At 39.5% G+C, this 26,377-nt stretch overlaps 11 protein-coding genes across 11 annotated transcripts; 6 read left to right on the forward strand and 5 right to left on the reverse strand.

Annotated features, from left to right (window-relative positions):
• Window positions 1-96: 96 nt before the first annotated feature.
• MUM3 (Mum3p) lies at window positions 97-1,113 on the reverse strand (the record flags this gene model as incomplete). The annotated part of the gene is made up of 1 exon (XM_022820956.1): window positions 97-1,113. The coding sequence occupies one exon, from the start codon at window positions 1,111-1,113 to the stop codon at window positions 97-99; it is 1,017 nt and encodes a 338-aa protein (XP_022677367.1).
• A 529-nt stretch (window positions 1,114-1,642) lies between these two features.
• TIM18 (Tim18p) lies at window positions 1,643-2,188 on the forward strand (the record flags this gene model as incomplete). The annotated part of the gene is made up of 1 exon (XM_022820957.1): window positions 1,643-2,188. One exon carries the CDS (start codon window positions 1,643-1,645, stop codon window positions 2,186-2,188), a length of 546 nt encoding a protein of 181 aa, XP_022677368.1.
• A 689-nt stretch (window positions 2,189-2,877) lies between these two features.
• STE2 (alpha-factor pheromone receptor STE2) lies at window positions 2,878-4,179 on the forward strand (the record flags this gene model as incomplete). Its single annotated transcript, XM_022820958.1, has 1 exon — window positions 2,878-4,179. One exon carries the CDS (start codon window positions 2,878-2,880, stop codon window positions 4,177-4,179), a length of 1,302 nt encoding a protein of 433 aa, XP_022677369.1.
• Window positions 4,180-4,331: 152 nt separating this feature from the next.
• On the reverse strand, window positions 4,332-7,259 carry BST1 (Bst1p; the record flags this gene model as incomplete). Its single annotated transcript, XM_022820959.1, has 1 exon — window positions 4,332-7,259. One exon carries the CDS (start codon window positions 7,257-7,259, stop codon window positions 4,332-4,334), a length of 2,928 nt encoding a protein of 975 aa, XP_022677370.1.
• Window positions 7,260-7,584: 325 nt separating this feature from the next.
• Window positions 7,585-10,020, reverse strand: EPL1 (Epl1p; the record flags this gene model as incomplete). Its single annotated transcript, XM_022820960.1, has 1 exon — window positions 7,585-10,020. The coding sequence occupies one exon, from the start codon at window positions 10,018-10,020 to the stop codon at window positions 7,585-7,587; it is 2,436 nt and encodes an 811-aa protein (XP_022677371.1).
• Window positions 10,021-11,104: 1,084 nt separating this feature from the next.
• On the forward strand, window positions 11,105-13,342 carry BUD27 (prefoldin-like protein; the record flags this gene model as incomplete). The annotated part of the gene is made up of 1 exon (XM_022820961.1): window positions 11,105-13,342. One exon carries the CDS (start codon window positions 11,105-11,107, stop codon window positions 13,340-13,342), a length of 2,238 nt encoding a protein of 745 aa, XP_022677372.1.
• Window positions 13,343-14,491: 1,149 nt separating this feature from the next.
• On the forward strand, window positions 14,492-16,063 carry KLMA_60299 (uncharacterized protein; the record flags this gene model as incomplete). Its single annotated transcript, XM_022820963.1, has 1 exon — window positions 14,492-16,063. One exon carries the CDS (start codon window positions 14,492-14,494, stop codon window positions 16,061-16,063), a length of 1,572 nt encoding a protein of 523 aa, XP_022677373.1.
• A 410-nt stretch (window positions 16,064-16,473) lies between these two features.
• On the forward strand, window positions 16,474-18,462 carry OSW2 (Osw2p; the record flags this gene model as incomplete). Its single annotated transcript, XM_022820964.1, has 1 exon — window positions 16,474-18,462. The coding sequence occupies one exon, from the start codon at window positions 16,474-16,476 to the stop codon at window positions 18,460-18,462; it is 1,989 nt and encodes a 662-aa protein (XP_022677374.1).
• Window positions 18,463-18,552: 90 nt separating this feature from the next.
• On the reverse strand, window positions 18,553-20,052 carry FRS2 (phenylalanine--tRNA ligase subunit alpha; the record flags this gene model as incomplete). The annotated part of the gene is made up of 1 exon (XM_022820965.1): window positions 18,553-20,052. One exon carries the CDS (start codon window positions 20,050-20,052, stop codon window positions 18,553-18,555), a length of 1,500 nt encoding a protein of 499 aa, XP_022677375.1.
• A 443-nt stretch (window positions 20,053-20,495) lies between these two features.
• On the reverse strand, window positions 20,496-21,074 carry IES3 (Ies3p; the record flags this gene model as incomplete). The annotated part of the gene is made up of 1 exon (XM_022820966.1): window positions 20,496-21,074. The coding sequence occupies one exon, from the start codon at window positions 21,072-21,074 to the stop codon at window positions 20,496-20,498; it is 579 nt and encodes a 192-aa protein (XP_022677376.1).
• Window positions 21,075-21,608: 534 nt separating this feature from the next.
• On the forward strand, window positions 21,609-22,298 carry FCF2 (Fcf2p; the record flags this gene model as incomplete). Its single annotated transcript, XM_022820967.1, has 1 exon — window positions 21,609-22,298. The coding sequence occupies one exon, from the start codon at window positions 21,609-21,611 to the stop codon at window positions 22,296-22,298; it is 690 nt and encodes a 229-aa protein (XP_022677377.1).
• Window positions 22,299-26,377: the final 4,079 nt, after the last annotated feature.

Here is a 26,377-nt window from a genome sequence, read left to right on the forward strand (position 1 = left end):
CTATTATTATTAATATCACCATCATCAACATTACTCTTTGGTTGGATTGCCGAGAAAGAAAATTGACGGGTATTTGTATATGTATAACTTGTTTCTTTAAATCACCTCCACGTTTAATTCCATACTCTCTATCAATCGATCCTTGGCACACCACTGGGTTTCTAACCAGCTTTCTAGCTGCGTCTGTTTCTTTCTACCGAGTTTATCAAGGTTATGGTTTGTTGAATGGACACAAATAATAAGAGGAGACTCTAACGACCATATATCCCAAAGAGCAGGGAGCGTTTGTTCCAATTTGTATTCACCGCTTGGTTTCAAAGATATTGTGTAGTATATTATAGTTAAACTCACAAGGTTGATAGATTCTTGATAATCGGATTTCGATGGTAATATTAAATGTTCTAACATTCGTAATCCCCTCTTTGAAGTTTCGTTTGTTAGGGCTTTGATCAAGTTTACAAAAGTGCCAAATCTGGGGTATAAAACGTTGTGTAAAACAGGCAATCCTTTACACTTTACTTTCATCAACTTCCTTTCAATCAGCTTAACTTCGGGGGTAAAAATATTAACTTCGGGAAATACCACTATCTTCTCTAGGCCTTTGTATTTCTTAAAGGTTGAAACTGACACCGCAGCGTTCTCATTATTTCTAAATATCGACCAGAAATGAATTAGGCTAGGGTATTTCATTAAGCGTCTCCAACTGGCGAAAACTACATTTTCAGCTCCAAAAAGATGTTGTATCATAGTATAATCAATTATTGATCTATGATTGCAAATTATTACTTGACTTTTTTCATTAACTTTCATATCTTCTCCCTCAAATATTATTTGTATATCCTCCCGAGTTATTGTCCAAAGTAGGAACTCATTGATCCAAATATTGACTACAGATTGCATTTTTTGTGCTTGTTGGATTTTACGGTAGTAGTGCTTGGACTTTATCACAATTGTCCATTTGTAAAGGAACCAAAGCCAACTATCAACAATTAATTGTGTTGCGAAAAGGCCTACTAAAATAGACATATAGATTATGCATTTTATAATATGTTTATTTCCGATATCAAACCACGGACCCGTAATGGTAGTTTGTAGGGTAGTGAGAATTGACATATTCCCTTGGCAATTCTTGAAGGGAGGGGGTGTTTCTGATGTTGAATATTCAGTTCAATTGTCATGACATGTTACCTTTGTGCCTTTGTTAGTGGCGCATACGAGGCAAGTGTCAGTTTTTTTTCTACTTTTTTTCCTTTATATGACATCTGAACTTGCGTGGCACCCCAGTGTCAGATAATAGCAGTTTAAAACAATAATTTTTATGGGGTAAACTCAACATCAAAAATAGAATTTGTAACTCAAAAAGTTCAAAGAGCAATGAATTAAAAGAAAATATTATTGTCTTGTCTATTAACAACATCTACGCTTGCATTATATGTTTGCACTTCTTGCATCCTTAAGTTTTTTCACTGCTTTATTACCTATAGTTAAACTAAAAAAAAAAAAAATTCGTTACTAGAAAACTTGAAAGTTTAGAAGAAGTTAATGCCATCATATATAATGAAATAGAATACACGCAGTCTCATCTTGATAGAGGCATTAGTAAAGTAATATATAAGGATCTTTTAACCACCCAATAAGTGCGATGTTTAGGTATAGACTGATATCTCCACAAGTTAGAGGGATTAGGCTCCCATCTTTGCCTAATAAAGCTTCTCTATCCAAATACAAGTTAATTCCTCCACCTCCAGGAGGAGTTACTGGAACTGTAAATGATACCTTACCCAAATCAGAACCAAACTGGTTTCATGGTTCGTATCACTGGGACTATGAACGTATTACCGCTGTGTCCCTAATCCCATTAACAATGGTACCACTCTACGGGGCGATGTCATCTGCTACCTTCGCAGCTACATTTCCAGTTCCAATCATCGATGCTGTTTTAGCAAGTACTATACTTATACATTCATATTTGGGTATCACTAGTTGTATTATTGACTATATCCCACTAAGAAAGTTTGGTTTTTGGCATAAGGCAGCAAAGTTTGCCTTGGCCCTTGGAAGTTCAATAAGTCTTTACGGGATCTACGTTTTAGAAACGGAGAATAATGGATTGATAGATTTGATTACAGCTCTTTGGGACAAAGAAAAGGGTGACTCAAGAGCATATTTATTTGAAAGAAGGTACTGATATAACTTGCCTCTGTCCATATCTGTTATGAGAATTGCCTTCTTTTCTTCTTATTTTCTTAATTTAATTAAGAGCATCATCTAAAACTTGTATAAAGTACATAATATTTATTACAATGGTATTTATTTAAAAACAATTAAGGTACATGCGTACCTGTCACAGTAATCAAGATAACCTCAATTCGCACACTCTACTTGTGTGGGGCTAACTAAAAAGGTATATGAACGGTCTACTCATAAAAACCTTAGTGCTCCCATAGAAAAATATGTAATGTACATTATAACATCAGAGATGTTGATTGTTCGTCTATGTAATTGCCTAACTGGGAAAAGACAAAGAAAAGGTTTAGCTTGACACAATCATAATACAACTAGAATAGGTTATCTAAGATATAATAAGTATTCCATTTATGTTAAACCCCAAAAGAGGATATAGTTAGGTACCACGCCTTCTCCTGATCTAACATTTATGAGGTTTTCGTCATCTAAAATAAACCCGAGACAAAACTGCTTCACACACAGGCGAGATGAACCTTCGATGTGTATTATATATAAGGAGAGTGTGAGAAAGAAGTATCGGTCTATTTTATGTTTGAAAGCATTTACTATTTGTAGTTACGATTGATTCTATAGTCTATCTATTGTTTATATTATCTAATAAGAAAACACTGATTCGTTAATTAACTAAATATGAGTGACGGAACGACAGCTTTAAACCCTTTATATTATGACAGTTCATACAATCCCATGGAGTCACTTTTGACATATGTCTCGATATATTCCAACGAGACCACGATCTCGTTCCAAAACCTCCAAGATCAAGTGCGTACTACTATGAACCAAGCCATTGTGTTTGGCACAAGAATAGGTGCCGCCGGGCTGGCTTGTATTGTGCTCTGGATGGTATCGAAAAACAAAAAGACGCCAATTTTCATAATCAATCAAACTACTTTGGTTTTGACAATCATTCAATCTTCTGTTTATTTAGGGTACCTGTTACACAATTTTGCTGGAGTTCCATTCCTTTTAACTCTTTTCCCTCAACTCATTCATAAATCTGATATTCATTTGGTTGGAGCTGCAAACATACTTCAATGTCTGTTAGTAACAAGTATAGAGACATCGTTGGTTTTCCAGGTGAGGGTTATTTTCAAATCTGACAATGAAAAGAGAATTGGTAATATTTTATCAGGGATTTCAGCTGCACTGGGCTTCACAACTGTTGTCATGTGGTTCGTTACAGCAATAAAATATTTGGTAGAATTTTATGTCGATCCAATGAAGCGTATTGATAAGCTGTACTTTAATGTTTCTACCATATTGCTAGCCTCTTCTATTAATTTCATGACTATCCTCCTTTCCGTAAAGTTAATTATGGCTATTCGTGCAAGGAGGTTTTTAGGATTGAAACAGTTTGATTCCTTCCATATTTTGTTTATTATGTCAACGCAAACTCTAATTGGTCCATCGATAATGTATATTTTGTCATACGCCTTAAAGACTGAATCAACAGATATATTAGCTTCCATTGCCACTTTATTGACTGTTCTCTCAATGCCATTGACGTCGATGTGGGCAGCTGCTGCAAATGACGCTCCCGCTCCTAGTTTCAATCCTCAATTTAGTCCTCACAGTAGATACAGTGATGGTTCATCCTACCTATCTTATGGAAGGACCACCCTACAGGATAAGTATTCATTCACTAAATCACCTCAAAAATCAGAGGGATACAGCTCCAAAGATTCAGATTTGTCTACAGATTTGGACGTTGATTTAGAATCAGGCAGATCAATTGATAAATATCATGGTACCGTAACATTTTTGAAAGAAAAAGGTAGTAACGGAATGGATAACAATATAAGGCATTCTGAAATATACACGCCTGAAACTGCCATAGATGAAGAGACCAGAAATTTTTGGGCAAATGCAAGGTTTGTTCAGAAAGATGATAATTTAATGGAATCTAAAACGGTCTTCAAAGAATCACGCTAAGAGCGGATGGATACAATCAGTAAATTTTTATAATAACATTAATTAGATATCTTGATAATGTATGATTTCTAGTATAGCTTTTTGCATTAGTTTGTTTGGGTACTGTTGTTTATATTCCTTGTTTCTTTGAACGCAATGTTAGAGTCGTATATTTACATTAGTGTTAAGACAAAAAACACCCCATTCAAAATATTGTATAGGTGATATACCCAGTAGAGATTCCTTATTCCATATGTAAACGAATAGAAAGACAAATATGCTGAGAGAGTGACTACTATCAGCCAATTCTGTTTAGATTTTATAACTGGGAGCTTAAATTGTGAATTTCTTAGTATCAAAAGCAAACTAGGTGCAATTGCTAAGAAATTATGATGTGATCTGAATGCTGTTTCCCACCTAATGGCTATGTTTCGGAAAAATACCACAACGATTGGAGCATTAATTGGTATCATGAAAATTGTTAGGATCAAAAAGGACATATTAAAGTTGTGAGCATTATTGTATTTTGAGGGTTCATAATAATTGAGGATTGCTAGTCGTACACATGTCCATATCTGTATAAGACTGATAATTAGGAAAGCAAACTGATATGGGACGTAGTACATTACCAATAGAAATAGAAAACAAATTCCTACTAATTGCCGAGTACTGAATATCATGTATTTCCTACTAGGAGCTTCAGAATTAGAGTGAAGTGGTACAGGGATGTAATCACTAACTAATTTTGCTGTTTTTACTGCAACAAGCTCCAATATGTTGAAAATTCTTGTAAGCAGAAATAATGTTGCAACAGATATTGTAAAAAATAGTGGGCCTATCCACCAAGTAAACGGCTCCCGTAAACCAAGCATGTAACTATTAGTTATTGTATGATCATTCAGAACAGGATTGTTTAGAGAGGTTGGATCCAGAAGGTATAATAAACGGAGAAGAATTTTGCAGTCCGATAAGAGTGGGGTGACAGACAAAAATCCCAAAATAAGAATGCTATACCTGCAAACGATATTCGTCAGAGCAGTCTCAAAGCTAATGAATTTACTAGTATCGCTGGTAAAGTAGTAAAACTGATAAGATAAGGTAAGAGCAATTAGCGAGATTGGGATAGATGCAATGGCCAGTCTGAATCTTATGAATAGCATCTTAAACGTCAATAGCCAGTTTATTGATAATTTTATTCTTAACTCTTGTCCTGGAGGAGCAAAAAACATTAGATTAAGTGATTTATCACTGGTATCATCTACACTAATAAATGGACGAATATTGTGCATATTAATATCATGTGAGCCGGACGAGGGGAATAAATGCCACTTACTTTCGTATTGGGTGTTGACATATTGTCTCACGAGTGGATTAAATGATGAATCTTCTCTTTCGGAGAATATCACATTTAGTCTATAGGAGATCAGAGAAGACCAAAGCTTTGGGAAGCACACAGTCTTCGTGAATGAAGTTAAAAAGTCAAGCGACTTTTGAAAATATGACATGGAAATTTCCCAAGGGTTTATATTTGATATCACTATATTATTTTCATTACCAATTGTTACGATTAGGAAGTCATCGTCATTGGTTATTGTATTTCTTAACAAAATGGTTTCAAACCCTTTCAAGTCCGTACTATTTAACGATATGAAACGGAATGGCGAAAATCCTGATCCCCAAGATGAGTCTGTTGGATATTGAGTAGCACTCGATGATCTCGGTATTTTTGATAAACTTGAACTACCTTGTATGCAATCTTTATTATCTTTAGTTCTACAGAACAACAACTCTATATCATGCAAAGATGTTAGTAGTTGAAATTGCAGCTTATCGTTACCAGATATATCAAAAATGAAATCACTCTTCATAGGATTGGATTTGTTGAACCAGAATGTTCTATCTTCGTTAATTGAAATGGGATTCTTGAAATTCGAAGACATATCTAAAAGGTTATTATCCAAAAGTTTATCCTGGTGAGTGACGGGTTCTAGTCCACTTAGAAATAAATTTCTAGCCAGTCTCAATCTGGTATCAAGATCAGATGTTTTAGTGCTCAATTCGTCATTAACTGTTTCAAGTAGGTACTTGGCTATGACATGTCTCAACTGATCGCACCACACAATTGCTAAATGATCAATTGGAGTCCAAACTTCTGGAATGGTAGTCGTAAAAGTACCAAAGCCGTTTGATTCTGGAATAATACCCTTAACATCTGTATAGTCAGCTGGTAATATTCCATCTAGAATTCCACCTGTAATTGATATCACAGAGACATTATTTCTGAAGAAACTGTTGGTATCATCCATTGAAGAGCGCCAATATGTGTTGATTCTTTCATAAATTCTTAAAATGTCGCCATCGAACGTTACTGGAGCAGCAGCATGGGGTGAAGAAAGTGTTATGATTGAATTTATCGACTCTTTGATATGATTGGGTAACGTTGGCATTAATCTTGCTACTATACCACCCATTGAATGGCCGACGATGATGACAGAACTTGGTAAAGTTCTATTTGAATTTTTATAAGCATTGCTTTGACTGTACAAAGACAGTATGTAATTTATAGCATCATTCAAGAAGGATGCCTGGTCGATCATAGTTTGTCCGTGAAATGCTGTAAAGTCCTCGTTAAAGTCTGCTGTAAAGAAATCTAGATTTTTCGTAAAACTGTTTTCAATTGATGATTTTGAATCAAAATACATGTCAGCGCTTGCAGCCGCTATTGATCTTGCTTGCTTGAAACTCCCTGCGTTTCCTGGAATAAATAGAACGGGAATACCGTCTAACTGTATTTCATCTCCATGCAAAGGTGCATTATCCTTACCTTGTTCTCTATAAAGGTAAATGTGGTATTTTTTGGCTAACTTCGTATATCTGGTATCAAATCCATCAATTCTTGCATAGGAAGGATACATATATATCGATCGACATTTAGGAGCATCAGCTCCAGTAAATTTGTGAAAGACGTGTGATAGACCCAAGGCGCATACCAATAATAGGCCAATAAAAGTTAACACAGCGCTTCTTTTCCTTAATCTTTTAGATATCAAGGGATATCTTACTCGTGTTGCAGAGCTATCAGCTCCATTTTCCACAATCATACCAGAAAATTTGACGGTCGTGTGAAAGAGACCTTTTTCAGTCTGCCTACGTATGATATGAATGAAATAAGCATTCTATATTCTACTATCATTGAGTTCGAGTACTCAGTAAACTGTTAAAGAAGACATATATTGTAAGTTCAATATTCTACAAAAAAAAATGATAGACCTGATCACGTGCAAAAGGGAGAAAAGAGAGAAGACGTATACATCTTCAACGATAATGTTTATCAGTAATGTTACAGGTTTACATAGGAATGCCAAAATATACTAATTACAAGTTCATATGTATAATCAAATGGTTGTCGTTAATTTTTATGTTTCGTTACACTACTGTGTTTGGTGTAATGCGTTCTTTGGGAGTTGGGGATTGGTTTGAAACTGTTCCCATTCTTTTCTTTTGGTCTTGAAGTGACGTGGTCGGTGAGGAAGAGTGAGATTTATTGCTACTAGAACTGTTTTGTTGTCCTTTGAACATAGCTTGTTGTTTTTGTTGGTGCTGTTGTTGGATAGAGTTCAATCTTTTTCTCTTGTTTATTTGTTCTTGTCTGTATTTGATTGTAGCATCTCGTAATTGTTCGTACGCCTTCGAACCAAGCATTGTTCCAAATCTTACAACTTGCGTATCGTTCGAAATTTGATTCAATTTTGCAGGTTCGTCAGAGAATTTCGATCCGTATAGATTATAGTTAGAATCATACTTCCAGCGATAATATGATCTAGACAAATCATCTAGTTTAGAGTCATAGACATTAATGACATCATTTTCTCGCTCCTGTTTTCTTACTTCATCAAAATCAATGCATTGAGATAAGATGTCATTGATATTATGATCAGTTTTTCTTTGGTCAATATATTTCCTATTAAAACGACCACGACGAATTCTGAATGCAACTGGGAATTCCTGAGAATGAGTCTGCAAATTATCATCAAACAGATTGAACAGTTCTAATTTCTTGTGTTCATTATTATTTGTAACTTCACCATCTTTGTTCAAAACAGTGATATCATTTGTATTACCAGAAACGTATTTTTGAAGGTCTGGGGAGTAATATGATTTTTTGATTTCGAATTTCGAACCTGCCACAGAGGAGAAAGGTGCATCTTGTGCTTTTACATCCTCTGGTATGGCAAGATTAAATACAGGGTTATAAGGATCGTCAATAAGATTGAAGAAAGTATCCCCGTCCTCTTGCTTCCTCTTTTTCATTCTATCTTCAACAAACTTCTTAGTACTTTTCTCCTTGGAATACAAAAGTTTATTAACATCCTCTAGCGCAATGTCAGGAATCTTTGAGCTTGGAAGTTTGACATATACTTGAGATGTGATCTGGTTTTGCTGCTGTTGGGCAGTTGAACTCGTATTTGCGGTGGCTGTTTTCTCTGGATCTTGACTACCGGACTTAACTTGTTCCTTGAGCTTTTGCGATGCAGATTTATGACCTTTTCTTTTAGTTTCTGCGGCTTTTGCTTCAGGGAACGAAGTATCAGCGTCTTTATTGGCTTTGCTAGATTTGGTAGATTTGGATTTTTTGACAGAAGAGTCGGAGGCAATAGCAGCTTGTTGTTGCTGCTGCTGTTGCTGTTGTAAACGCTGTTGTTGTTGTTGTTGCAGCAGCATTTGCTGTCTTTGTTTGATAGTGATAACTGAACTGACAAGCTTTGGCCTCTTGGTTGAGTATAAATCTTCGTCATCGGTGGTTATGCCTAACTTCCGCTTCAAAGCCTTCAACTGACTACGTGTCTCAAACACGACTTTATCATTGTTAAGTATATCCAATGCGGCCCGTTCCCTTTTTGCAACAGCAAGTGCTAGGTCTTTTGTATACTGTAATTGTTGATGCAATAAACGTAGTTTTTTCGAATTTTGAACATCGATTCTCCTTGTCTTTCTAGGTTGCCGTAGTTCTCTTCTACGGAAGCAGACATATGGATCATTATCATCTTTATCATGGTTACGTTCTGATTTTAACTGTGGGAAAATTTCACCACCTTCACGCGCAATCTTACGTTTTTTCCAATAATCGTAAACTTTCTCTCCAAAAAGGTCCATTAAAGCCTTCATATTCTTCTCTCTTTTACCTATGCGCCTCTTTGGATCAAACATTGTTAAAAATGGTTCATCTTCAGGCATACCGATTTCTTTAGCAAGACTTTTCTTCACGCCTGAGTCTCCAACATCATTCTTTAACATTGTCGGCCTCAAGTCAGCAAAAGAAAGGATGCTTTCGGGGTCCATAGACAGAAACGGTTGCTTTTCTTTGATTGACGATTCAAGATTGGCCATTATCAGTTCGAATTCGTCTTCAGTGAGAGGCTCTACAGAATCCTCCAGGGACTCATTTAATTTCTTCAAAAACTCCTCGTCCTGCTCATCCATATTATACAGCGTCCCACAGCAATCTTCCAACTGAGCAGAAAACTGTATGTAACTCTTCGGGTTCTGAAATTCGCCAACATAAAACTTATCAAACTCATCCCAAGTTTTGGACGCATCCGGTGTTGGAATGAACAAGTCTTTTTTGTTCTCTCGGAGTTGGTTAGACTGCAAAATCTTGTATAAATGTTCTTCCTTCTCTTCATTTTTTTCAACACCGGTCTCGATTTCCATCAATTCCCTCTGCTGATGCTGCACATTGGCAGCCGTTGCATCCTCTTGTTCTAACTCCTTTATCTCATTGCTCTTATATATCCGTAACCTCTGCTTCACACTAATCTTCCTGTGCCTGAACCGAGATGTGTCAATAGCTGGCGCTGGCATATTGTAATGTGTATATCGAGCCTCTTTTTAACAAATCCTGCGGCACACACAGGTTCTATGAAATTTCCAGGCGTGGCAAGCGGCAGCAGCGGACCGCAGCAACAGTAAACACCAATGCAACTGCGAAGCACGTATCAAGCACCCGCCAGTATATCACTTGTCACGTGACCGCTTCGTACAACAGCACAAGCTAAGCTTTCCTGCTCTCTCTTTTCCTGTCCGCCCAAAACACAAAGTTCTTCCTCTCTCTCAATGCCTTTTCACTACTTTTTCGGGGGCCCAAAAACCAAGGCAGTGAAAAACTTCGCCAACGTCCAATATGGTGATGTTGCCAAAGTAGAAAACAAGGAGAAACTGCAAAACTAAGGCAAAGTGCAGGCGCTCCGTATTACTAATGTCACCCTGATGGAAGCTGTAGATATGGCTTGAAACAGCTTGTGTATCAGTTAGTTTGAACGAGTCTAAAGACTGTTCTAGCGCGCGCTGGAGGTTGTTTTATTGCTTGGTGTATTGGACATAGGACAACTGTTTGTCCGGTGAATGGGGGGTTACACTTTTTTTTTTCTATATTAAAATCCGACAATCTGGAAAAAAAAAAAAATAAAAATAAAAAAAAATAAAAAAAATAAAAAAATTTTGGCGTCCTCATTTTTTTCGTCATAACAGTGGACGCCACACACTTCCCAGAAACCTTTTCTGGAGACCAGAACATTCTTTTTTGGAGGAGCAAGAAAAAAACAAAGCACAACACAACACAACACAGCGAAAAGAGAAACTGGCGTTGACTGCCTAGGATGATGTCGTATATTGTGATGTTTGTCACGTGGACATAATGATGACATAAGTTTGTTTATGTGTGTGTGGGTGTGTCAGTTTCATTCACTCTGTCTGCCCTCGAGAAGAAAGAAATGAGAAAATCGATTTGTCTGAAATTTAGCAGAAAAGCGTAAATGCAGCTCATCTCATCTCATCTCATCTCATCCGAAAGCTATAAGCAAGTGGCATTTAGCGTTGTCAGTAGCTTGGAAACGAAGATTGAGCGCTGCTAGAGTAGTGGGAATAGTAAATATACGGACCAGTACCTATGGAAACAGGAAACGGTAATGAATCCCTCGCGGAACTCGTCGACACGATCAAAGGTACGATTAAAAACCTTGAGAACAAAAGGTCGTTCTTGGAGGAACAACGGCCGTTGTATGAACAGATTTTCGACAGGATAAACAGTGCAGACACTTCGGAGGATTCTGAGGAGACATGGCAGTTTGGAGAGGTTATTTTTCAAGGAGGCAAGTTTTTCCAGAACATTGGGTACGATTATTATGTGGAGAAGAGCAGAGAGGAGTGTTTAGAGTTCATCGTTGTTCGGATCAACTTAATAAAAGAGGCTATTGAGCAGTTTGAGCAGAAGCTGAAAGAGGCGCGTGATACATTGAAAAATATGGAGCTTCTTCAGAAGGATGCTGACTCATTAAAGGGAGAGTTGCTTGAGAATGAGCATGGGGAGCAGTTGATGGAGATCCGAGAGGAATTGGATGAGGATGGGAACGTTTTGAACTCCTCTGTGACGGCTGCGAATGGACCGCGTAAGGAGGGCAAAGCGGCTGCGGAGCAAAGTGATACCAGCACTCAGAGCGATGCTAAGTCTGATGCCCCAGACAGCTTAGACACTGTTGAAGAACAAGAAAGTGACAATACGGAAGCCCATACAACAGAGAATGAGTATTCGGAAGATCAGAACTCATTTAAAATCTCACAGGAACAGATGTACACGTTCGATGATTTGGTTGAACAGCTCGACAAAATTGATGAGGACGAGGATGGGGAATTTGACGTTAATGATGTTCAATACGATTACGAAGCCTACGAAGGAATGAATGACGAATATGTGGACTACGAAGATGAAGATGGCGATGACGACGATGACGATGACGACTATGATTATGACACTCGTAATGTCTCGATTGTTCCCGAACCTGCTCAGAAATCGTTCATGGATCAAATTAATGCTTTAAGAAAGAAGAAAATGCAAGAGGACGACAAACAGAAGCAGAACAGTGAAGCCACTAAGTCCATTCTCAAAAAGACCTCTGGAAAGAAGAAGAGTGTCAATTTCGCACCACAATTAGATGTTTACGAAGTGGAAAATGTCAAAGCTGAGACCAAGTCAAACACTTTCAACTTCCCTAGATATAACAATATTGTCAGTTCCGATATCAGTGAAACTACAACGGAAGATGCTGATTTTGACGCTGATTTGTTCGCTAGAATGATTGGCGCTAAGGATGCAGACGTTCTCCACGACAAATATCAACAAAATCAAACACCTGCTACTAGTGAAGTGCCTGTTGAGCCAACGCCTCGCAAAAAGCGTGTATCAAGATTCAAGAGAGAGAAACAGGGTTCCGCGGCATCTCCAGTACTAGAGAGAAATACCGATTCAAACCCAAGCCCCGCTGTTATGGACATTGTTGAACACTCGGATATACAAGAGACAGTGAACGACTCTTCTTCTGCAATCTCGGATATAGTTGCACGTGAAGATATTCAACCGCCCTCCCCCGTTGTTTCTAAACAGCCAAGCTTCTTCTCGAAGGAAATGAAATCGCTTAGAAAACCCAAAAAGTCGCAACCACCAAAACCTAGCATTGACCTCTCAGAATCAGAATCATCTGACGAAAACGAGGACGATCCAGCACCTACGGAACAACATAACGAGGACAAGGAAAGTTCAGAAAAACAACCCATAACCAGCGCTTTCCCAAAGCAAAAAGACAACAATGTTATCAACCAGCCAAAAATCGATTTTTCACAACTTGCAGACACTGATGACATGGCTAGAGCATATCTGCTAGGACTCTACGACGACGATGTCGAAGACCCAGGAATGGTGTTACAAGAGGCGTCAGATTTCAATGAATATAACAAAGCAGTGGAAGATCTAAAACCTGAACTAGAGCAATTCTTCAAGGAAAACCCTCAGCCTACTGAGGCAGCACAAGTACAAACCGCCGATAGTGGCCCCATGATGAACGATATAATAGAAAGAGATCCGCTCAAGGACATGGAAACGTCGCCTCTACAAGACGTTCAGGAACAAATTATATACTCGGAAATTCAAAAAGAATACATTGAGCATCGTCGCCGCAACATTGAGAAATTGGCAGCTACGAACGGTATGACTGGAGGACATAACGACGATGATGAAGAAGAGCTTGGCAAAGAACCAATCGATGAGTTTGGTAATCCTGTCACCACCAGTCGCTTCAAAGAACAGACAATGGCTGCTCGAAAGCTCCATATCAAGCCGTTCACAAAAAATTGAAATATTAATAAATAAACTAAGAATGAATGCATATGTATAGAACTTCTGTTGCACTTGCACCAATACTACCCAGCATACACCATGTATATAATTCTGAAATAACATTTGACAAGGTGAACATCTTCACGTGATATTATTTGATATTATTTGACATTATCTCAGGTGTGTCACATTCCCTCTGCTTCAAACATCACTTCTCACCCACCTAAACCACACTTCTGGTCCACAGTTTTTTTTTCCGTTCTGTTTTGTTTCCCCCAGCATACGGAAAAAGCCATAGAAGGAGCAAAAAAAGAGAGCAATCCACAGCAATGGTCACGTGAATTGTGCATTCTTTTCTCCGGATTATGTGGAAAATAAGCCGCAAAGTCGAATGGACCTGCACGTAAAAGCAAATCGCCTAGTTGCAAACCGTTACATCGTGAAGGTTGGCAGGAACATTTCAAATGGTGGTCCTCAGAAAATATCCTGTGATATTCATGAGGGGGTAGGGGTAGGGATATGGTTAAGGAGGTGCCGTTAGCGCATATGAGTGCAATGATACCTTCGCTCTAGGCACGTAAATCTGCATGTTTAGCCTTTTCAACTATTGTGTCTCAGAATGACTCTCGAATTGTTTTGGTTTTTTGAGTTTTTCAATGGAAAAAAAATGTGGAACTATTACACGCAAGTGCACACCTGTAAGTGGATTCGGCGGCCTGGCTCCCTCCGGTTGCTTCAGTCTGCCAAAGTCTGTTCTAGCTCTCTCCTGGCTGAATCCTAACCAAAAAGTCGTTGTGTTAGTATGGTAGTGGTAGCTTGATAAATTTGTCGATGCTGCTCAGTGTGTGTACATAATTTTTTGGTAGCTTACACAACTAATTTCTGTGTATGTGAAGGCTCTGAGACATTGGTAATCGCTGTGCATCGTTAATACTTTCTATAAATACGAAAAGGGAGCTGGAAAGAGATCGGTCCCTGTGTAGTTGCTATCCATTCTTGCGCTAGAGATTGGTTGTTTCTTGGCTGGTAAAAGGAGTATGGTGAACCTATACAGATTCGGGACATCTATACACTAGTGATTATTTTTGATACGCAATTGATTGCACGAAATATTTGGCTTTTTTTCCCGTTATTTGAAGAACGTTTTTAAGTTAAGTTAGTCCTTACATGAACAAGTTGGTTATTGATCCAAAACTTAGAGCTTTAATGGATCCAGACTTTGCGTACGATTCGGATGAGAATCGGAAGGCAGAACAGGTTGAGGTAGTCCAGGATCACGACTTGCTTCATGACTTCGATATCAATCGCAGGTACAATAACTCTGGTGCGTCTTCTCCATTAAATGATGCCCATGGTCACGTGAGTGCAGTATCTGTTACCTTAGACAGTCATAGCATTCAAGAGGACATTAGGGCGGCAGCAGAAAGCAAGGAACAGGTTCGCGTACTTGTACAACCGGATGCAGATGAGAGGTACTTGTATGAAAATGAGAAATTCCACTACACCAGTCAGTTTCAAGCAAGAACCCATGCGGATAGGTTTGATTTCTACCAAGGGCCCAAAGAGCATTTCAGAGGAGCGGTCGACAAGAGTTTAGATGAGAAAAGGGATCAGGAATATGGCGGTGACGGTTTTGGCAGGCATGTGGCGGAGGAGGAGCATGACAGGTCCAACAACTTAGACAGCAATCAAGTACATAGCCATGGGGCGCGTAACATGCATACCTACGGGCATGCGTCTGAGTCGGGCAATTTGAACCAGCATTCGAACGATAAATGGTTCCTAGAAAACCAATATAACGACGAGCAAGACCGTCAAGGGGAAGGCCGTAAAGAAGAAAAGTATGAAAATGGTGGGGACGAAGAAAACTGTGGTAGTGACGAATATGAGACCACTAGTGACATCTCCGAAGAGTATGAAACACAACTACAAGATCTATTTCTTAAGATTAATAAATTTAAGCAGGACTTTCATCAGCTGATTAAAAAACTAGACGAAGCATCTCTGGAGTCTGCAAAAGCCAGATATCATTACCTAAATGATATAAGCGCCAGGGAAAATATGTTCATGTCAACGACTACAAATATGCTTCTTGACACAGTAGCAAAACTTTTGCCTCGCAAACGTCTGCCCAATGGTAACCACTCCAATGAATGGGCTTCTGAAACAAATCTGAAAACTATTATGAATGACGAATCAAAAGCCTCTGAGTCTACCAAAAATGGAAATTCGTCGCGCAATGCAGATTCTCTGAACACTTTGTATAATGCAACTCTTGAAAGCGATCCTTGCTCAAAGTTGCCAAACTTTGGTGTAATACTAATCAAGTCACCAACGAATGTAGAACAATTGTGGAATGAATACACAAAACTACCGTCGGATTCAAACATGAAAGCTTTGCTTAAACTAATGCTTCAGCAGCAAAGCAAAGATACTATCAAGAAATCGGATATTGCATTAATGAAACAGAGAAAAACCACGATTCAAGAACTAGAAAAGAAGTACGGGTCTTCCTGGAGAAATAATGACAAGAACTTCTCTAGACAAATCAACCGTAGAAAGAAAATATGGGGTTGTATTGAACAAGGTCTAAAAGATGGGCTATCTTTGAAGACTTGTTTCCATATTCTCGACAAGTACGTAGAAGAAAGAGGTAAAGGTCTATCCTGGTATTACAATGGTGTTCCATTCAAACTGGCTGATGTGGCACCATCATATGTTACCGATGGACAATTTTAACCCAATCTCCAGTATATGCAACGTTAATACAGATAAGTACAACTTAGGACATATTCTTAAAAAAAGTAAACATGATATAAAATGAAACTAAACGAGAAGAAATGAAAGGAGACCAAATGAAAGGGGATCTACATAGTTTTTAGTGGCAATGTGTAAGATTAGAAACTTTTTAGACACTTTTTCAAAAAAATACCTAGAATCTTTCCCAAACAGTAAATGAAATCTGACGCGCGACGTTGCATAATGCACACTGTGCACAATAAATAAAAAATACAGAATAATATAAAAAAGATTATCATAAAAAGAGAAATCTGTCATCTGACAGTTTTAACAATCAACACAAAAGATCGTCGAACCAAAAGCTGGCCCTGTGGAAAGAAGCGGCCTTAACAAATTGTCGCTGAGCCTTGATGGAACAACTAGTGTGTCTTATTGTTGGTGATACTCCCAGCACCCAGTTATTGTCATGGAGGCTTAGCTTATCCAATTGTTTTATTGTGCTAGTTTCAAATTCATTGTCCAGTGATGGTCTAATATCATGGAAATCTACAAAGCTTGGTTCCAACTTTTACAAGCCAAATTTGACCAGCAAAGATTTGAAATCATTGCCAAGTAATTCCAGTGTTGGTAAATTTGACATCATCGTTTTATCATGTCACTCTATTTCTGAGTACATTACCCAATTAGAAGCTTTGGAGAGGTTTATTCACGATGACACTGTTATAATAATAGACAGTAATTTTGCTGTTGAGCTCGAGCTGGTTAGTTTAGCAAGATATCCCAATGTTACCACGGTATCTGTGATTGTTGATGCAGAAGTCCGGAGACTCTCTATTGGTTCCTATTTGTTAATAAACGATTCAAACTCATTTAAGTTCGGAATAACCTATAGCAATAAGACCAAAGAGCCAATATTAAAAGAAAACATTACCAGGTTTTCCACTTACCTAAAGAAAAATAATTCCAAATTTAAATTGATGCTTCAGCTCTTGGAAAGGACCAATATTGGTTCGGTTGAAGTCATTGCTCCAGAAGACGAATCCTTTGGCCTTCATGTATGGGAATGGTTGTTACCAAGAATATCGTTGAATGTTCTTTCTATTGTCTTCGAACAGGTATCATATGCTGAACTATTAAATAATGAATCCAACACAAAGGTTTTCAGACAATTAGTCAAAGAATTGATGGAAATATGCTATAAGCAGACTAATGGTGGAGTTATTGATTGTTTTGTTTTTAATAACGATCGAACAACGCCTGATTATAACTCCATCCTGCAAAGGCTACAAGACAGACAGCGAGATCTAGAAAGATTTACTAAGAGTGAGTATCCAGAGTACTTAACTTTGAATTACGAAGCTTATTGTTTCTATCATAGAATTGAGTTTCCGAGCTCTTTAATGTTTAACCAGTGCATTGACGTTGCTGAAAAGTACGGTTGTGCGAATGGTAACTTAACATTTTTATCAGGATTCTATTCAAGGCTTTTGAATCTTAGCGGGGTTCAAATAAACAACGACGAAAGTAGTGACTTGAAGAAGCCTAATCTTTTGTGGGGTAAAAAGAGTGTTCTAAACGTTGATAAAAAGAAAAGTACCAACCAGTCATCTCAAAAGAAGGTGAAGGTAAAGTCCAAAAAGTTTAGTCTCCATTCTAAAGTAAAGACACCGCATGCATCTCAGAGAGTTCCGGCCACTAGTGGCTATAAATCTCCAGACTTACAATTACCACCCGAACTACAAGAAATGTATTTAGGATGTGACTCTTTGAATTTTTCCTCACCATTGTCACCTAAAATTATTGACGTTGAATTTGATTCCACATCAGATGATAACGTTGAGAGCACAGAATCGGACGAAGAATCAAATGATGAATCTGTGTATGTTGAAAAGGTTAAAAAAGAAGTTGTTTCCGAGAGAAGTATGGTGAAACTGTCTGAACAAATGGAGCATCATGAAGATGATGATAATATTGATCCCAGCCTAAAATTACCATTATTTAAAGGTTTCAAAAATACGACACAGAGGCCAATGACAACGGGGAGATTACAAATGACTGACTTGGAATGGCAAATTCGAAATGGTTATGTAGATATTCCAAGGCAGATGATGTTGGTAACTAAGAATGAATTAAGAGAACCTGATGATAAAATGCATCATACTATTGTGGGACAATATTGGAAATTAATTAAACAACAGCATATGAATAACGGACAACTCATAAGACCAATTACAAGCCAAGAAGATATTTTAAGATTCCACTGTGAAACTTTAAACAAAGCACAGGTTCACCTTTCTACCACCACAAACCGCTACGGTGATTTAGACTTCAGCGACAGCGTATACGAACACTGGAGGCATGGCAAAGGTTGCCTATATAAATTACTATCTGATAGGTAGTTTTCGATATGAAGTTAGTATTTAGATTTATAAACTATTACAAGCAATTTCGGACCAGTATAAAGGATTATTCCCCTTCTTTTCTTTAGCTTATTCGTACAAATCTTCATCCAATCTAGCAGCTGGGTTGGATTCGATGAAATCTAGGGAGACCTTGTGACCCAAAAGTTCTCTAATATTTTGAACCTTGTACTTAATCATTGTAGGTCTTTCTAAAGACAAACCCCAACCCAAAACTCTCATATCCTTTGGTAGGCCCATGGATTCCAACATTTCTGGTCTGAACATACCGGAGTTACCGATTTCGACCCATTTTCCTAAACCTTCATGCCATGAGTAAATTTCCAAGGATGGTTCAGTGTAAGGGTTGTAAGTAGGCTTGAAACGTAAACCAGTAACACCCATCTTGGCGAAGAAATCTTCCATGAATTGAATTAAGTCACCTAGTGTTATATTGTAATCGGCCAAAACACCTTCAACTTGATGGAATTCGGCCAAATGTGTAGCATCAACCGCTTCGTTACGGAAAACACGATCTATCGAAAATAATCTGGTTGGTTTTGGATCCTTGGCTAACTTATGGAGCATAGCAGCAGAGATGGCAGTGGTATGTGTTCTCAAAACAAGTTTTTGACACTCTTCTTCTTTCCAGTTGTAACGGTAACCAATAGAATCGAATTTACCAGTTTCGTGAACAGCCTTGATGTTATTAATGTATTCTCTGTCGTCTGGCATTCCACTCTTGATAGGATCCTTTAAATAAAATGTGTCTTGTAAATCACGAGCAGGATGTTGTTGTGGCACGAACAAAGTGTCGAAGTTCCAGAAACCAGTTTCAACGTATTGGTTGGATGGCATTTCAGTGAAACCCATAGAGAAAAAGATTTGTCTGAATTCCTCTCTGACCTTGTTCAATGGATGTAGAGCACCAGATTGAGGGTCGATACCTTGGGAGTTGAAGTTAAATTCCTTAAACTTCAAGTCCTTGTAGGAACCAGTAGCAACCATTTCGGAAGTGATATCGGTTTCCAACTTGGCCAACTCAGTGGAGAAGTCCTTACCTTTGACAACTTTGAAAGTGGTTTCCTTTCTTGGGGTAATCAATTTTCTCTTCTTCAAGTCATTGATATCCTTATCGCTAATTCCGGCTAGATCGTTCTTCTTGATCTTCTCTAGTTGTTCCTTGGTTTGGTCCTTGACTTGAGCGACGTCGCTGACCTTGTCGCTGACCTTTAGTTCGTTTTCTGGTGTCTTGACAATCCATCCGTTCTTAAAGGCTCTGGCTTGGCCAACCTTCCCATCGGCACCCATATGCGTGGAAACATCCTTAATCTTAAGTTGACCAAACTTATCAATCAATTGCAAAAGTTTCACCTCGTGAGAACCATTTGCAACAATATCTTCTGCTTCTTTCGTCAAAGTGTAAAAGATGGTGTCCTGCTTCGAAAAATCGATTTTATCATGAGACTTCAATGAGTTCAAGTAAGAAGCCATAGTCTGGGAATCGATATCTGGGTAAACCTCAGATGTAGAATCGATTTGTCCCAACTTGTCGACTTTTTGAAGTATTTCCAATTGAATATCAGACATTTTTTATGGATTCTATAACAAGATCTTCGGATTGGCTTTGTTCGTTGCTTCAAACCTGATGTATCGGAAAAGGGTACCTCTAAAGAGTAATAAAAACTGTTCTTGTACCTATTAATTTGCCTGACCGCTTGTCCCTTAACAGAAAAAAGTTCAGTTGTCTTGTTTTTGGCTTTCCTGATCCTGTCTTCTCCACCTATATCCTAAAACCAAATCAAATCCTCTCTTTCTTTGTACGTCAAATCTCTCAACATTTCAATTCATCTACTTTTTTTTCAATTCACTTACTCATTTTTCAATTTTCTGTCAAAAAAAAAAAGACTTTCTTCTGTTGTTACATCAAGAAATTTTTCTTCAAGAGTAATAAGGGCCTGAAGGCCGGGTGACGGTATTAGTGGTTGGCACGTGATACATATACGCATATACTATATACTGTATACTGTATACTATAGCAGCGTTCCCTTTGATTCATCTAGGGTTATCTGGTTTTTATTTAGGAGTGGGTTTGAGTCCGAGCAAAGGTCTAGCCTCGTACATGCTTCTAGCAGTATTTCCTTGAGCAAGAACCACTTTTTCTCCAGCTGGATGGCTTCTGAATAGTCCGATTTGAGCTTTTCGTTCAGCTCTGTTAGCCATTTCTTGTGCTCGAGAAGCGTTGGTTCGTCCAGATTTGTGTAGTCTGATTCCTCTATATCGTCGTCTGCCTTTTGCCATATGCTTATAAACTCTTCGTGCATTTTGTTGAGGGAGTCTTTGTAGTGAACCAGTTTGAGCCTGTTTATATCTTCGATCTCTTCTCCCTGGGCTAGCTGGCCCGGGATATGGCGAATGACCTCGTAGTTGATTTTGAGGGAGTCATCAATGGCAACTATGTGTCTTTTGTTGCCTGATTTGCGGTCGTCGTCGGCCGACATGTGTAAAGGAGCCACTTTGTAGCGGGCCACGGCCCTTTTGCTCCATTCTAACGGTACGTTCTGGAGTTCTTCTGCAGACGGTTTGTTCTTGGGTATTTCTTCTGAGGTCATGGTATTCTTGTGGTATGCCTCCTGGTATGGACTTCTGGCGGTGTGTTGGGTATTTTAGTTTGCAATTACAAGAGAGTCACACAAGACACCTTTAGCAGCTGTTTTGTTTTTGGCCTGTTGATTTATTTCATGAACAATGCGTAAAGAATTTGAATGCGAAAGTATATATGGTGAGTAGGGTTTAGAGCTTGTGGTCCAGCAAGTAGTGGGTTGTGTGGAAGGGAGGCAGAGGGGGCGGTAGGTGCGCAGCCCAGGGCAAGTGGGAGAATGTGAAAGCGGCCGTTAAAACCATTATTACTGGTCTTGCTGGTGTAGTTTGTGACTATACCACGTGACCTTAATATGTGCATTGTCACAGGGAAAAGAAATGTGAAAAGACATGAATAATGAAAAAGCCAAAAATTTATTCCATGCGATGAGGTTGAAGTGAAGCGTGAGATGAGCTAAGAGAAGTTATCAAGTCCAGCCAAGTCCATCCAAGCCAATCCAAGCCAAGCCAAGCCAAGCCAAACCAAGTATCGGAAACTGAGAGAGATGGCTGAACTAAATGTGGAAGGTCTAAGTGTGGATGAGCTTTTCGCCGATCTAAAGAAAACTATTGCCCAGCAGAAACAAGAGGAAGTTGCCAAGGAGGAATCTGGTGATGGGTTCGAAGACGACAAGGTTTCGGTTGAAATCGACGATAGGACGGCCCAATTCCAGGAAATTGAGAGGAACTTGCACAAGCTACCGAAGCTGCAAACGGGATTTGACCAGCTGGGTACGGACGGTAAGAAGCTGCAGCTAGAGGAGCAGAAAAAGGTTGTTAAAGTGGACGATCCGATATATATTCTTGAGTCACGTAAGAAGTCTGACAAGGTGAAGCCACCGAGCGAGACTGAGAAGTGGTTCACGCTTCCGAAGCCCGAGATGACAGCCGAGGTGAAGCGTGATCTGATGTTGATCAAGCACAGGGCTGCGCTCGACCCCAAGAGACATTATAAGAAGGACAAGTGGCAAGTGCCGGAGCGGTTCAGCGTTGGTACTATTGTGGAGGGACCTACGGAGTTCTTCAGCAGCCGGATGAAGAACAAGGAGCGCAAGAACACGATGTTGGAGACGTTGATGGCGGACGACACGACGAACAAGTATTTCAAGCGCAAGTACACGGAGGTGCAGCAGCGCAAGACGAGCGGGAAGCGTGCGCACTACAAGGCGGTCAAGGACAAGCGCAGGAGGTTCTAAGGTGTTTGTGTGTGAGTATATATACAGATATATGTATATATATATATCTGTGTTACCCTAAGTTAATAAAAGAGAGAGAGAGAGCGAATCTACCCATACCCTTACCCGGACTCTACATCGTAAAAAAAAATTCCAGGAGACCCCTATGGTTACCCGGTGTCCGGTGTTACCCGACGGAGTTTTTTTTTTTCTTGCCCAATTCCCTGCTCGCCAGCGAACTGTGAGCTGTATCGCATGTAGTAAACAAAAACGAAACACCGAAGCACCTACATACACATTTACGTAATCCTGTGTAACGCGCGGCCCAACCCCAGAACACCCCGTAGTGCCCCACGCCACACATACGCCCAGCCAGATCTTACAAAATTCCGGAGCTACACGGAACTATCCCGCGCGTGTCGTGTGTGGTCCAACCAGGGCCAGGGCCAGGGCCACTCGCCCATCCGCCTAGAGTCATCCGTGCGGCTGGCCTAATCAATTAATCAATGGTGTCGGCCAGTCAGTCGGCCAGTCAGTCGGCCACTCGGCCGGCAGCAGCAGGCAGCGGCAGGCGGCAGCCTTCTGCTGCCATGTCTAGCTGTAGGTGCCCGCTGCCTGCGGCCTGCTGCCCTGCCCGCCGGCTTTCTGGGCACGACTCAGAGCAGCAATCAGTGCCCAAAAAGAAACACCCTTGCCTCCCCCTCCGCTCTCCTCTAGCAGAACAAGCAACCTAATATGCAGACACCAGGACACACTGAACGGCCGCACCAGATCCTACGCATGCCACTTTTGGCAATTACTACTCTTTTTTTCACATTTACCCAATTTTCCCAGAACACACCGCACACCCCTCCTCCCTCCAGCAATCCCATTTCTTGACATTTGTGTTTTCTTTGCTGATTTGTTCAGATTTTTTTTTTTTTTTTCTCGTTTTTAGTTCATTTTAAATTTTTTATTGTTGTCATTTTTTTTTTTTTAAATTTTTAAGAATAATTTTTTTTTTTTTATTTATTTAATTTTTTTTTTTTTTTTTTACTTTGTTTCCAGGAATTGGAATTTCTTCTTGCAGGCATTTTTTATAATGGCAAGGTTTATATGGGATTAGAGTCATTGATATTGGACTGATACCATTTTGTTAGGGTTTTTGGTAGTAATTTGGTAGTAATTTAGAGGGTTTTAGAGAGAAGGACAGAACAAAAGAGTGCAAGGGAGGCACTAGACACCTCAGCAGGTCTCAGGTAGAAATATAGGATAGTTTGGTATTGATATTTCGAGAGAGAGTGAAGGAACAGGACAGTACAGGAAAGTGAACTAACTGAAGGAAAATAATAGGCATATATATATATACGCTTGGAAGAATTCTGGGAATTAATCAAGTGAAGGAATAGTTAGTGAAGCAGGATGGGGAGACCAGAGTACTCTATGCGACTGCAGGAGGCTATACAGGATCCCAGTACTGAGGCGTTATGGCGGATGTATTCGAAGGCCAAGGCGTCTTTGCCGTATAGAGAAAGGATGTCTAATTTGACGTGGAGGATGATGGGTATGCGGCTTCAAAGGCAACAGGGCGCGATGACGGGGTATGAGAACGGTGGTAGCGGTAGTGGTAGTGGGGTGCGTGATGGGGGAGATGAATCAGGGTTGAAGTTTGAAGGAGTGTCGTTTTCGTTGCAGGATTGGAAGGGTTCGGAGTTGGGTGGATCGACGACTCATGGAGCGTTGGATCCGACGCTTTCGTTTTTGGACGGGCTTTCGGACCTTCCACAGCACCAGGGCCACCAGGACCACCAGGACCACCAGGGCCAGCAGTCACAACACCCAGATGCGGTTTCGGTTGCTGTTGAGTCGGTGGAAGACGTGGATATGAACAAGGATTTGGATAATCCGGAAGACAATTTCGACTATGTCAGTCACCTCAAACGACTAAACGGTAGCATTTCAGAGGGCATCAACCCCAGGACGTTGAACTCGGACATACCGTTGTCCAGCTATTCGTCTTCGCAGAGCGAACAGTCGAATCCCCAATTGGGTAGCACGAACAGCAACTCTAACGGCGTGAATGTAAACACGGGCGCAAGCACGACCAACTCCAACGCTAACGCTAACAACGGGGCGTCCGTGGCGACTTTCCATGGACACTATGGGTCGTTCTCGGATCATGATAGAAATGTAGGATTCATATCGATGGACCTCAACCACGTTGCATCGGCATCCTCCGATTACCATCTAATGGACCACTTGCAACAGTCAGACTTGAGCTCTCAGAACGGTGAAATGTTGCTCACCGATACCACCCACAACTCTAGCCAATCACCGGGTATAATGAACGATGGGGGACCAGATCCCCCTCTTCTAGGAGGTTTCGGAGGTCACAAGGGGACAGGTTCCTACTTCGATGATTCCGATATTATGACCTCTTTCACTGGCTCCTCAAGTCTCTCGACTTTGAAAAACCCAGAGTTCGACTCACAACGCCCTCCGTTACATTCTACAACGTCAACTGCATCCTTGAAAGATATTTATTTCCAACATCAGCAGTCGCAGCAATCGCAGCCACATTTACAAAGACGCCCTTCCACAGCAGTGGCATCGGTTAATCCGATCTCAATCAGAAAGCCAAACATGTCCAGAAGTACCAGTTCATTTGGATCATCTTTACCTAATAATCTATCCATAGGTTCTGGAACGGCTTCCACTTCATACATGTCAACCTCACAGGGAACAAGAAGGGGCTCGCTAGCAAACTCCATTAGAAAGAAACCTATTGGCAAAACAACATCAAGGAGGTCGTCTGTTTCGTTGAACCAGTTGAATAATGAAAATGTTGATAGTGGAATAGCCTCTACCAGTGTTGGTGGCAGTAGTGGTTCCGCGGTAGACACCGCTTCAAAGACTGAAACACAATGTTCCAATTGTCACACAAAGACAACACCTTTGTGGAGGAGAGATCCTCAAGGCAACCCTCTGTGTAACGCTTGTGGGTTGTTTTTGAAACTCCATGGGGTTGTTAGGCCTTTATCTTTGAAAAAGGATGTCATTAAGAAGAGACAAAGATCATCAAACAAATCAAAACAAACATCATCTTTGTTGACTAGTGGACTAGCGTCAAGCAATAGCAGCGGCAATAATCATAATAATAATAAAAGTAATAATAATAATGCCAACAGTATTGCCTCGAATGCTAACAACAATAATACTAATAATAATATCAATTCTAATACCAATAACGATAGTTCAAATATCAGTTCTAATACTAGTGGCAGTAGTTCAAATATCCTTTCAGATTCTCCTACCAACATGATATCACCAGATAAAAAGAAGTCTCTATTGAAAAAGAAAACTGTGAAGCCTTCAACCCCAACTAGTTCGCTACAATTACAAAGACAAGGAAGTGCATCTCCATCGCTACCTCAAGACGCACTTTTCAACTTCCCAAGCTTGGGCAAAGTGGAAAGCTTTAATGGTGTTTCATTGGCTCATTCGGCCCAAGATTCAAATAACCTTGAGGGATTCATGGATCAAGATTTTATACAAAAACAGTCAGAGCATACTCAAAGTCACAAACAAACTGATTCACCGTATGAAGGAAAAAATGATATAGACAGCCAAACACAAACCTCCAAAAACAAACCAGCTCGGGATACTACTAACTGGGAATGGTTAACTCTGTCTTTGTGAATTTTTGATATATGTGCATTTGCAATGATCATTGATCATGTAAAAGCGTCCAGCAATAATAGGATTGAACAATTTTTTTGCCAGCTAACATTTCTTAAGCAACAGGCTTACTTGAGAAAATATGTCGTTAACAACATTTGCTTCACCACAATGGTAATGATAAACCCCATAATAGTAATAATACTAATTGTATCAATCTAATAGTTATGTAAGTTGTTTGTGTTTTGTTTTTTTCATACAGTTTGTTAATAGAACCGAGTAACAACAAATCGTATATAGACCAATTTAAGTTTGTGAATTTTTAGCAAATTGTTTTCTGGCTATTCACATCATTAAAATTTTACCTATAACATAATAAAGACTTAAGAAACGATATAAAAATTATAAGGTAATTACAAGTCATAATCATCATTATTTACATG

This window comes from Kluyveromyces marxianus, chromosome 6, assembly GCF_001417885.1.
Source record: "Kluyveromyces marxianus DMKU3-1042 DNA, complete genome, chromosome 6".
Taxonomy (NCBI): Eukaryota; Fungi; Ascomycota; class Saccharomycetes; order Saccharomycetales; family Saccharomycetaceae; genus Kluyveromyces; species Kluyveromyces marxianus.